Here is a 13,307-nt window from a genome sequence, read left to right on the forward strand (position 1 = left end):
GCTATTCTCAAACTTAGATATTTAGTAAAGACCAAAACCTTAGTCAGGGTGGTTGGCAACTTAAAATCTGTGTGTCCAGTTTGATTCTGTAATATGAGATGGAAGTCTTATGAAATGCAAATGAACTTCTAAATTTCTAAACTTTCATCCACATTAATCCAAAGCTAAACCTCACTCAATTAGTTTTTAAAACAGAAAGCTTAAACAGCAATACAACAAATAACTTTGACAAATAGGGTTTATTTAAAGGATCTTACAAAGGATATTGTGTTTCTAGCTATGTATGCATATATAACTGTATATAGTTATCTGTAGAACATATCATTAACAGGCAACAAGAAAGAATATATATGGCCATTCCCATGTATATTCCATATATAATTCTTTACTGATTTGCCTAAAAATAATTTCTATGACCAGTTCAAGTTTTCCTTTTCATCCGCTTATACATTGCATTGGCCCTCATTATAACTGTTATAAAACAGTTGACCCCTGAACAACACAGCTTTGAAATGTGTGGTCCCACTTATACATAGATTTTTTTCAATACAGTATAGTACTATGAAGGTATTTTCTCTTTCTTATGATTTCCTTAATAATATTTTCTTTTCTCTAGCTTTCTTTATTGTAAGGATACAGTATGTGATGCATATGACACACAAAGCAAGTTAATTAACTGTTTATGTTACTTGTAAGGTCAACAGAAGCCTATTAGTAATTAACTTTTTGGGAAATCAAAAGTTCTACGGGGATTTTCTACTGCGCAGGGGGTCAGCACCACTAACACCCATGTCGGTCAAGGGTCAACTTGTATTTCTGGTTTGGCTAAACCTTGACTTGTGTGTGCCTAAGACTGCGTTATCCTGAGAATTCCTCTTGTATCTGCCAACATGAAATGATACAAATGAATTAAATATCATGTAAGAAATGTTCTAAGTTCCCAAATAAGTGGCATAGGTAAATGGTGCAATTCACAAAAGAAATAATGAGGCTGAGCGATCTGGTAATTTACTGTTTTCCAAAGGCTGAGATGCATAACATTTTATGAGAGGTTCCATATGGCAGTACTGGAAAGTGACTTGAAATAAGATTGAAACATTCAATGAGAAAGTTACTTGCTTTTCAGCCTTCTTGCAGTTTATTTGGTTATTTCAATGAGGGACTTTCAAAGTTACAATCTAATGCAAATGTGTCGTTAATATCTAACGTGCTTATCTTGATTTATTTTTTAAACAAGAAGGAGCAAGCCTCAAACTAAGTGCCTTTGGCAAGCAACAAAATCTAGCTGTAATTTAAATATATTTTGTTTATATCGGTGATTTTATAGCTCCTGTTGATGCCTAGTGAAACAGGTTTTTCATTTATGATGGTTTTCTTTTCAAGCAAATTTAAGAATAAAAAGTGCATCTGTTTAAAAAAATGCACTAAATAAATAATAGTGCCGATGGTTTACATATCTCGTGACACTCATTAAGTTGTGGGAAATACTGAAGCAAAATCTTGTAGAGGCCCTTGATGGATGCGTAGAATTGGAAGAAGTAGTTGGAGGAAAGAAGAGGGGAAGAAAGAATAGGATCATGCAAACGAGGGGGGCAGGATGAGAGAAACCAGAGTCATGAATAAATCTGGCCTGGTGGGCGACAGCAAGAGAATCACCTTTCTTAGAATCATAGGCTTATGTTCAGGGAGCCAGCCAGCCAGCCAATTTGCGTTATAATTATCGAACACTTAACTTGTCAAGCATATGATACACCCAATTAAAAGCAAGTTGTTTTCTACTACCTTTAGATACTTTATGTAAAATAGTTGTAATGAGAAGAAGTGTGGTGTAGTGAAGAGTTTACGGGGCTCAGGGCAGAAAAACAGTGTTTGAATTTCATCCTTTTAGTTTAACCCTAGTCAAGTCATTTAGTCTTTCTGAACCTGTTTCCTTGTTTGTGAAACTGGTGTCATAAATACCAACTTTGCCTGGCTTGTGTAAAGATTGTTATTAATAAAATAGTAGCTAACATTTGTTGTGTTTACTTGCCAGATACTCTTCTAAGCTTTATATTTTATCTCTTTTACTCCTCACAAGAATCCCATGAGGTTGTAATCTTATAGCTATTTTACAGATGGAGAAACTGAGGCACAGTGAAGTTAAGTAGCTTACCAAAGGCCACAGTACAAATTAATGGTTGTGCAATTATTTCAACCTAAGCAATCTCGCTTCAGAAACATGCTTCATAGTCAATAAGCCAACTTCCTCTTGGCATGATTGAAATGCCTAATTTTTATTTTAAGAAAGGTGTGTGCCTTAAAAAGCAAGGCTTAGGCATAGGCTGTTCTCATGTTCAGCCACCAGTATATCTAAAATGTCTATTTAGAGGCGCCTGAGTGGTTCAGTCAGTTAAGTATCTGCCTTCGGCTCAGGTCATGATCCCAGGGTCCTGGGATCGAGTCCCGCGTCGTGCTCCCTGCTTCTCCCTCTGCCTGTCCCTCCCCCTGCTTGTGCTCTCTCTCTCTCTGACAAACAAATAAAATCTTTAAAAAATAAAAAATAAAATAAAATGTGTATTTGGTTATTGTACAGTTATCTATGCTTTTCGTATAAAAATAAATTCCATATTGAACTAGAATAAATTATACAAGAAGGATATATATTTGATAAACTAGTTACTATATACAAGTGTTATTAACTCTTACCTAATAACCTACTGATGACTTACACATGTTATTCATTTCCACTTGACAAAAGCCAGACTTTCCCTTCAGATTTTAAGTCAGTAATATTGTATATGCTGAGGTAGCAAAAAATCTGTCTGGGCAAAATCATTGGAAGTATTTCTACCAAGTCCTTGTTCAGTAGAGTAATGTATTGGCATAGTGCCCATCTCAATGTGCCTTCTACCTATCATCTTATTCCACTTTCTTTCCTCAGCCAAGTGAGAATTCACCAGAGAGAGAAAGAGCCGTCGTCCTCCCTTTCTGCCAATCTCTTACCGTGTGCACCACACCTGCTTTGAAATCTGGTTACAGATACCTGAATCACTAAATTACTAGAAGAAAAGCACCCATTTTGCTTTCTCCTCACCATCTTTCTATTCCTTTTTTCTTCTCTCCTCAGAAACCAACAGGATGTGCCGTTGCGGGAAATGAACAAAAAGAGTCAGAGAGGACACCACATTTTCAAGCCCTTAGCAAAAATAGGGAACTCAGGAAGAGGGCAAGTTTTGTACTTGTACAACAGAGCTTTACACGTGATCCCTCCACAGGGTAGCTGTTGGAGAGCAGGGACTCCTGTGATTGACATTTCCTTCAAATCCCCCCTCACTGCCCAACGAGGTAATCCTACATATAGACAACGACAAATGCACGGACGACAGAATCTAGGTGTGGCAAAGGTAGTTCAAGATCTGGTCCGGAGTAGGTTAAATGGTGACTTCCTGCCCCTAAAAACATGTGTATCTGGAACCTGTGAGTATGACCTTATTGGAATGGGTCTTTGCAGTTGTAATGAAGTTAAGGATCTTGGTAATTCCAGGTACCTGTATAAGAAGAGAACGTACAGACAGAAGAAGAGACACAGAGGGGAAGTCCATGCGAGGACACAGAGAAAAAGACCATGTAAAGACAGAGTCCGAGATTAAAGGGATGCATCTACAAGCCAAGGAATGCAAAGGATTGCTGGCCATTCCCAGAAGCGAAGAGGCATGCCAGGCACACAGATCCCCTCCAAAAGACTTGTAGTGAATAAACTGATTTATTAATTCATTCAATAGGCCCTCATTTATTTAACTATAAAGTCAGAGCACTAAACTAGTGACAATTTCTATCTTAAAAGTTCTAGGATTCTAAGAATGTGTCTTCTCCAGGAAGAATAATATAGTTAAATAGGAGAAATACTCAGAAATTTAAGAGAATGGGAAATGAGGGGCACCTGGGTGGCATAGTCGGTTAGGTGTCCGGCTCTTGGTTTTGGCTCAGGTCATGATCTCAGGGTCCTGGGATCGAGCCCCAAGTCAGGCTCCATGCTTAGCTCAGAGTCTACTTGAGATTCTCTCTCTCCCTCTCCTTCTAATCCTCCCACTCATACTCTCTCTCTAAAATAAATAAATAAATAGATCTTTAAAAAAAAAGAGAATTGGAAATGATCAGAGAGAAATGCTTTGAGGACATGCTTCTTTTTGATCTATACCCTTCCTTTCTAGGGAGTAAAGCAATAAATATCACTAAATCTTCTCTACTCTAAATCAAATCTGCCCTTGAGATGATGTACCCACAATGCTTTTATTTGATAGTCACTATCCATTGCCATGTGTTTAAGGGAGAGATGAAGCTTCGGCTGTTCAACCTTCCCCAAGATCACTTTGTTCTCTTTCCATCTCTCTGTCTTGGCTTCGCTAATTCTGAATGTTTATGTTTGTGATCGGTAGATATGGAAAGGGAACATTGCTCTGCTAACCAGGAATCTGGGTTAGCTTCTGGTTTCACCAGGCATAAATGGAAATGTGTGCCAAGTCATTATAACAAGTGGATTCCATACTAAGCAGGATGCACCTTAAGGAACCAGAGAGATCCGGGGAGGAATGGCTACCCAAAAATAGCAGTTTTATAACAAAATATTTAAAGGACTTAGTATAGAACTGGTTAATCAAATGGCAAGGGCAAAGGGTAGCAGTAAATACCCTTATTTTATTATCTTGTTTTCCAGGGTGCCTTAATTTTCAAGAAATGGCTTTGTGGGTGTATTTAAGAAAACTACTTAGAAGAAAGCCACTTCAAACTGTGTTTAGAAGCTAAATAAATACAATAGTCCCCAGAACAGAGATGCAGCGGGCATTGTACTACATAAATCAAAGTAAAATTAGGAGTCTTAATTGACTCATGGGTATGACCACACACTTCTGTAAAAGTGCTAATTTTAATAAACCACGGTCACTGAATGACATTCCTAATCAGTCACTTAGTGAGTGGGTATTAGTGCAGAATTCAAATTATTTGAGTTTAACCTTCAACTGCTATACATTTTGCAGATGCCTATTTACTTTTACTTTGTTTATATGAGGGAAAATCATGGTATGAAATGGATGGGGTTTTGGTCTGCTAAAGGTGCCTTTCAGACATATTTTGCCTACAAAATATTCTACTTATCAGAAGCCAAAACACTCCCACAAGGAAATGTCCTACATCTGAAGGGGAAATGACCCTGCCCTTCAAATTCCTCTATTTGGTGATCTTCTCATTAAATAAAATCAATATTTTACAACTTTGGAATGAAATTAGGCTCCTTCTATGTAACCTTCTCTAGGTTTTGCTAAAGAGAATTACAATAAAATATGGGAAAATGGATGTTCCATGAGTGACTCTAGACAAAAGTAGGCCTGGCACATCCACAGTTCCCACCTGCCATCTCCTTCTACCCTAAAGGTCTCCCAAGAAGAGACTTGGGGACTCTAAGTCATTTACAGCTGCTTCTTATTAAGGACTATGGATATTCCAAGAATGCCTCTATTATTTATAAGGGATGGTATATGATAAGGCTGTTATGGCAGATGACTAGCCTTTCTAGTCAGGATATATTTTGACTAAAAGTACTGATTACTTCATATCCCTGAGACCAGGATTTAGGAAGTGCTTGTAGTGATGATATACGTGGTTGGAGCTAGAAAGTTGTCTGAGCTCAGGGGAGCTCTAGGTCCCACTACTCTCTCTGTCTCTCATGAATAACGTCATCTCTCTCATGGAGTCTCTTCATCTCCCCACATTTTTTCTCCCCATTCTTCCCATCAATTTTACTTGCTCATAACATCTGCTTGCTCGTGCCACAGGTATGCCCAGGAGTCACCACAGCTGTCTCAGACTCACTCTACTGAAACCTTGCTGCTTCGAGATTCACAGCAAATCACCCTTTTGTTTGTTTGGGTTTCCTAGTTCAGATTACACAGAAAGGAAATTTGATTGGCCTAGCTTAATATTCTCTTTCCTTTTGTTTTTAAACCAAGCTTTATAAAGAAATTCACAACAAAATTTATCATTTTAAGTATACAAGTCAATAATTTTCAGTAAATTTATGCAGTTGTGCAACCATCACTATAAGCCAGTTTCAGAACATTTTCAATACAAAAAACTCCAGTGGGACTTTCTGCCTCCAGCTTTAAGACAACTACTTATGTGGTTTCTGTCCCTATTAGAATGTTCATTCTGGATATTTCATATAAATGGAATGATAGAATATGTAATGTTTTGTCAAAGGCTTCTTTCACTGAGCATAATGGTTTTGGGGTTCATAGTGTTATAACCCGTATCACCAATTTGTTTCTTTAAATTGCTGAGTAGTAGTCCAGTGTATGGATATCCTATGTTTTAGAATATTCCAAATCCATTTTAAATGGAAAATCCAATGGAATATTCCATCTCACCAGTTCATGGGCATTTGGATTGTTCCCAGTGTGACTATTATGAATAATGTTACTTTGAACATTATTTCAAAAACCCCTGTCTTGATTACTATAGCTTTAGAGTAAGTTTTGAAGTTGGCTTATGCAAGTCCTCCAACTTTGTTCTCCCTTGACAAAACTGTTTTGGCTATTCTAGGTCTTTTTCATTCCCATGTATTATTTAAGATAAGCTTATCAATTTCTAATGATTTGCTGTGATTCTGTGATTCTGATATGGATTGAATTTAATATATTAATCAATTATTTATCAACTTGGGGAGAATTGCTATCTTAAAATATTGAGTCTTTCAATCCATGAATATGTAGTGTCTCTCCATTTATTGAGACATTTAATGTCTCACAGAAATATTTTTTAGTTCAGGTTGCAAATCTTGTACTTCCACTGTTAATATATTCCTAAATATTTTATTCTTTCTGATACTTTTGTAAATGTCACTATTTCCTTAATTTTATTTTTGGATTGTCATTGTTAACATACAGAAATATGATTTATTTTTGTATATCTTATAGCTTGTGATAGGAAATACTCTCTTAGTTCTAGTAGTTTTATTGTGGATTTTTTTATTTTCTACATAAAGATGTAGTCTGCTAAGAAAAACTGTTCTGTTTTTTCCTTTCCAATCTGCATGAATGGATCTATCTACCTACCTACCTACGTCTCATCACCTTATTGTACTATCTAGTTATAATTTTGAATAGAAGTGGTAAGAATGGACACCTTTGCTGTGTTCAAGATCTTAAGAGGAGGAAAGCATGAAATATTTAACTATCTAGTATGATGTTTGCCATAAGTTTTTCATAGATGTCCTTTTCAATTTGAGTAAGTTACATTTTCTTTCTAGTTTATTGAGATTTCTAATTAAAAGTGGGTGTTAAATTTTGTCAAATGCTTTTTCTACATCTGCTGATTCTACTAATATAGTGCATTGCTGTCCTTGATTTTCATTTATTAAAGCAGTCATACATTCCTGGATAAATTTCACTTATTTATTTTTTCTATCCCTTCTTATATGTTACCAAAGTTAGTTTGGTAAAGATAGTTGCATCAATGTTCATGAAGGATATTGGTCTATGGTTATCTTGACTTGCTTTTTCTTTTCATTCTTTTCTAGCTTTGGTACCAGGATAATGCTGGTCTCAAATAATGACTTGTGCAGTGTTCCCTCCTCCTCTTCCTGAAAGGGTTTGAGAAGAACTGGTATCATTTCTTTTGAAAATATATAGAAAATACATAGAATTCACAATTGAAGCCATCCTGCTGGAAATTTTCTTCATGGGACCATTTAAAATTTCTAATGCAATGCAATATCTTTAATTGTTTTTGTATCTTTTCAGATTAGCTATCTTCCTGAGTCAGTTTTAGCAATTTGTTTCTTTCTAAGAATTTTCCCATTTCATCAAAGTTTTCTAATTTGTCACCAAGCTCACTTTTTGTGTCAGGTGATATCATAGATTACTGCTTGGCCCTAATCTTTCTTGGCACCTACCTATTTGTGGTTATGGAGGGATAAAGTTTCACGGTACAAAGCTAAGTTGCCAAATGGTTGTCCCATTTGGTAGAGACTAGAGAAGACACGTTGGGCATGGTTCTTCAGTAGCTATGGGCTGGAAAACATTCCGAGTTTAATGCTATCCACCACACAAATTAAATATTTCAGCATAAATTTTTATACTTACTTTTGTGTTGGGAACTTTGTAATGTTGAAGAAGCATTTGAAAGTGGAATCTTTGTCACTGTTGTATTTGTGATGGTGAACTCGGTCTTTGTGACATCACTGGTTGTGGTTCCTAATTATGTAAAAATAATAAGCAGCCATCAGGGGTGTAACCAATAAATAGATAGTCTTATTAGTATTAATATTAACATCCAGTTATGACTTGAATATTAGTTATGGAAAGTCTTCTGATCAAGTTTTAGAAATCCAACATTTTGGTATTGACCTTTTGGTGATCCAGTTAATTATATTGAGAAAACAGAGGCATATTAGACTCTTTTATATGTCTGCTATAGTTTATCTCATTTGAGCAGACAGTAATCTTATTAATTAAGTAATAATTGTGATAATAATTTTATGTATAAGATTCAGAAAAGTTGATTTCCCCATTGTCACATAACTTGTAATAGGAGAGAGCCAGGATCTGAATCCAAGCCTTTCTGATGCAAAAGTTAATCACTCAGTTACCCTAGAAATGGGGTGGTAAGGAAGTAGTACTAGTTGAAGATGGTACCATGGTTCCCATGCGGTCTGGGAAGGAATTTTCAGGTGGGGGGAACAGACAGCAGGAAAGGGATAATAGGAACTCCATAAAATAAACTTTTAATTATACTTAGTTCATTTTTTGGAGGGGGGGAAGGATAATTAACAACAAAGAAAAGATAACCTGAGATTCCGAAAATAACATTGGAATAAGATTATTTGAAACAATTTATATTTGCACAAATATTATAAAAACAAAATGATTAATGCCTTTCAGTCTTTTCAAAGTCTAATATGGATAATATTGGTTAGTGAAGAAAAGACAGGCATGCTGGTTAGTGCACGCTTAATATTAGCTACATATGATGCTGGCTGGAGATGGGAGGAAGTCAGTTTAATAGATTTCTGTCACACAGTAGACGGAAAGACTGAATTGCTGGTGTTTTCCAGAAGTGCCGATCAGCTTCCGTTCTATGGCAGCAAGCATCTATACTTTGTAACACAAAGTCTTAGTGCAATTAAGAGACTGATGCCGGAGAAACTGTTAGTTTGCAAGAAGACCTCAGAGACAGTGGGTAAATATGTCTTTACACAAAAAGCCTTCAGGGATTGGTATGCCAGGAAAATATAAACATAAGTTCAAATATAGGCTATAGCATTAACACCGCATATGAGAAAGAAAGTTGAAATGGGCAAAACTTTGGAGGCATCTTGAAGTACTAAATTGAGAGAGAAATAATTGAGAAAATAAAGAAATATCTTATTGTAGCAGACATTGATGTTTGTGATAACATGGAAGTACAAAAGATCACCCAAAAGGCAGAAACTCAACACTTGAGGATGAAGGGACATGTGGGGGTAAAGATTTTGCTTCTCACCAGAACTCCAACATATTCTTGGAAAACATTAGAATAGGATTTCCTCTTTAGAAATTTTTGGTGGAGAATTCTTCTGCTGAGTTAAAATAGAAAACCATGAAAAAACTATCCTGATGGCCTAAAGGATTCCCTAGCATGAGGCAGACTCAACAGTCTTGGACACGGAAAAGAGAATTTATATTTAAGAAAGATGTGGGAAACTGCCAGATTAGAAAAATACAAAGAAGAGAGCAGAATAATGGAATAGCTGGGGATATATTGCCACAGAGTTTGCTTTGAGAATAGTCTATTATTGATGTGGAATATACTTCACAAATGAGTGTAAAAGGGGAGCCCACACTCAACTCAGGACAGGTTGTCAATTACAGTGTCCTGGAGGCAATGGAAGGAATCTTGAATGCTTTAAAGGTAACCAAAATATTTTTAAATACACATGCATGGTGGACCTAAAACAAACAGAAGGGAAGATGAGGAGACAAATGCTGCCACAGCCATAAATTTTGAAATTTTACAGAGTATAGTCTTTTCAACAAAAGGTGTTAGGACAACTGGATGATTATACACACACACACAAAAAATGAAGCTGGACATCTAATTCACACCATATACAAAAATTAAAGACTTAAATAAAAAAGTTAAAACTATAAAATTCTTAGAAGAGACCATTGGCATAAATCTTTGTGACCTTGAGTTGAGCAATGCTTTCCTAGATTTGACCCCACTGACTGAAGGAAACCAGAACATGTCACCCTGAAATATGCCTCTTTGACATAAAAATTATTTGGAAATGCAGCCAATAAAGAGGCAGCCAATACAGAAAAAGCTTTTCTGCTTAAGGGCAGGATATAAATTCTCCTTTTACTGGAGATAGACTCTTTATCGGCCTGGAAAAGACACTAGAGGAATCTGCAAACAAACCTTATTCTATTAGTTTCCTTCCAGATATTTACCTTCCATTTGTTTGTCACCCTTGGAAGCCTAAACTACTTTCTTTTGTCTGGTCATTTTTCTACAAACTTACTGTTCTTTGTTCTAGATGCTATATAAGCCAAAATTCTAAACCATTGCTTTGAGTTACTCTTTGTTTTAGGTTTCTCATATGCTGTGCACTGCCCATGTTAATAGACTGTTTTTTGTTAATCTGTCTTGCGGTTAATGTCCCATCTGAAAACCTAAAATGAGTAGAGGTAAAGTTCTACCTTCTCTACATGAAAGAAAAAATATAGATAAATTTTCCTTCATCAAAATTAGAGATTATAGTGCTTCAAAAGATACCATCAATAAAATGGAAAGACAGCATACAGAGTGGGAGAAAATATTTGCAAATTATCTATCCAATAAGGCTCTAGTCTCCAAATATATTTAAAAAGTACTTACAACTCAACAATAACAGACAACCCGATTTTTATAAAAAAGGAAAGAATTAAATAGACAGTTTTCCAAAGATATAAAATTGTCAACAAGTCCATGAAAAGATGTTTGCCATCATAAGTCATCAGGGAAAAGTAAATCAAAACCACAACTAGATGCTACTTCACATCCACTAAAATGGCTATGATGAAAAAGATAGACAGCAACAAGTAGGGATTAGAAAATGGACAATTAATGCCCTCCTACTTTTCTGGTGGGAATGTAAAATAATACAGCTGCTCAGGAAATCAGTTCCTCAAAAAGTTAAACAGAGTTTATGTGCCTCAGCAATTCCACTTTAAGATACATATCGCAAGAGAAATGAAAAGACATGGCCACATAAAAACTTGTATAAGAATGTTCATAGCAGCATTATTTATAACAGCTGAAAAGTAGAAACAACTGAAATGTCCATCAACTAATAAATAAAAAAATAAAAAAATAAAAAAATAATGTGGCATATCCATACCATGAAATACTATTCACTCATAAAAACGAATGAACTACAGATAAATGCTAGAGCACGGATCAACCTGAGAACATGATGATATGTGAAAGTCAGACACAAAAGATTATATACAATATGATTCTACTTATGTGATTTTTTTTATATGAAATTTCTAAAATAGGCAAAGGGACAGAGAGTAGGTTACTTTTCCCTGGCAGGGGGGAAGGAGGAAATAGGAAGTGATTAGTAACAGACACAGGGTTTCTTTTTGGGGTGGTGAAAATGTTCCAGAATTAGACAGTGGTGATGGTTGCACAATCTTGTAAATACACTGAAAACCACTGAATTGTCCACTTCAAAAAAGTGACTATGATGGTATATGAATTATATATATGAAAGAAAAATGATGCAAATGATCATTACTCACCTTCACCTTTAACTGTTGCCGTTAAAGAAGAATGTGTTGGCTGCAAAGATGTACTTGAGAGTTTCTTACTGGTTGTTCCTAGTTTGATAAGATAGATGACATTATTATTAATCACAATTTCATCTCACCTGTCAAGGAATAAATAAATGTCAGTCAAATCTGGAGGTAAACTAGAATCCCTCTGCAGTGGTACTGTCAGCTTCTGCCTATCTTTAATTTTTTTATTTCCTATCTCCTTTTGTCCAAAGTAAGGAATGTAAGTACTGAATGCTTGGGTGACCCAGTGAAAACACACACACACACACACACACACACACACACATTTTTTCTATGATAAGCCCCAAAAGCAAATTTTCACTGCAGATTGTTACTTGGATATCTTAAAACATGCAAAAAATATATATTTCAAAACACATGATTTAAAATTATACTATTTTTCCTAGAGAGAAAAATAACCTGGTCAATAGGACCTTTTATCCCCCCAGAATTACATTTCATGTTGTTGAATTGATTATGACACTGGAACTTCCAAAATTACATAAATTATAAAGGAGCTTGCAAATTCTTGTAATTAATTTGTTCATTTATGAAACATTCATTGAGTTCCCACTCTGTGCAAGACCCTTTTCTAGACCCTTGAGGGCAGTATCAAACTCTTAGTCATCTTTTTAATCTGAGTAGTATCAAGGATCATTCCTGGCATATGGTAGGCATGTAATAAATGTTGTTTTCGATAAGCTGGCACTCGTACAGAACATGGGGACCAAGAAAAGGACAAAGATTTGCTTTAGGTAGTGAATACGACTTCATCAATTTGATAGCCATACTAGTCAACATTCCCTTCTTAAAACACTTTAGGATATCCTTTTGCGATTAGGGCATAGGTTCTATTTTTACTGTGTGACATATATAAAATCTTCAGTTCTTAAAGGTATGCATACTGTATTGGGGGAGGAACAATTTGGCTCTGCGCAGTTTACTGCTTTAAAACCCATCCAGAGGAAAGTTTTCAAGGCTAAGCTGGATGGAGCTGTATATCAGGAAAAACTAAGGAATCACAAGGAAGATAAGACCTTTGGAGGGTCGCTGAGGACAAATGTCTCCAAGCAGGTGATGGAGGTTTTCTCTTCTGCTCCTCTGTCCTCACTGCTTATTAGAGGACATAGGTTATTACACAAATGAAAAGAGGCTGTTAACAAGTAGATTATGGGAATTATAATGTGGGGAGTGCTGAAGCACTTAAGACTTTCTCAAACCCAATATGTGGTTATAGTTTAAAAGAAGAGACCAACAAAGGACACGTTATTCCTAAAAGCTAGGTTTGAGATTTTGCATTGCCCACTCACAGGGATGCCATCTTTTTTAAATTTTTTTTCCTTTTCTTTTCTTTTTTCTTTCTTTCTTTCTTTCTTTTTTCTTTCTTTTTCTTTCTTTCTTTTCTTTCTTCCTTCCTTCCTTCCTTCCTTCCTTCCTTCCTTCCTTCCTTCCTTCCTTCCTTCCTTCCTT

General features: G+C 35.8%; 1 protein-coding gene across 1 annotated transcript in view; it reads right to left on the reverse strand.

The window, feature by feature from the left end:
* The window catches only part of EMCN (endomucin), a 95,864-nt gene that overhangs the window by 37,168 nt on the left and 45,389 nt on the right, over positions 1 to 13,307 (reverse strand). The window contains exons 3-4 of the mRNA XM_032400895.1: positions 11,802 to 11,879; positions 8,118 to 8,228 (exon numbers count right to left, since the gene is read on the reverse strand). Coding sequence (XP_032256786.1) covers positions 8,118 to 8,228; positions 11,802 to 11,879 — 189 coding nt within the window. The remainder of the gene's footprint in view (positions 1 to 8,117; positions 8,229 to 11,801; positions 11,880 to 13,307) is intronic.

This window comes from Phoca vitulina, unplaced genomic scaffold (genome assembly GCF_004348235.1).
Source record: "Phoca vitulina isolate PV1807 unplaced genomic scaffold, GSC_HSeal_1.0 scaffold3, whole genome shotgun sequence".
Lineage (NCBI taxonomy): Eukaryota > Metazoa > Chordata > Mammalia > Carnivora > Phocidae > Phoca > Phoca vitulina.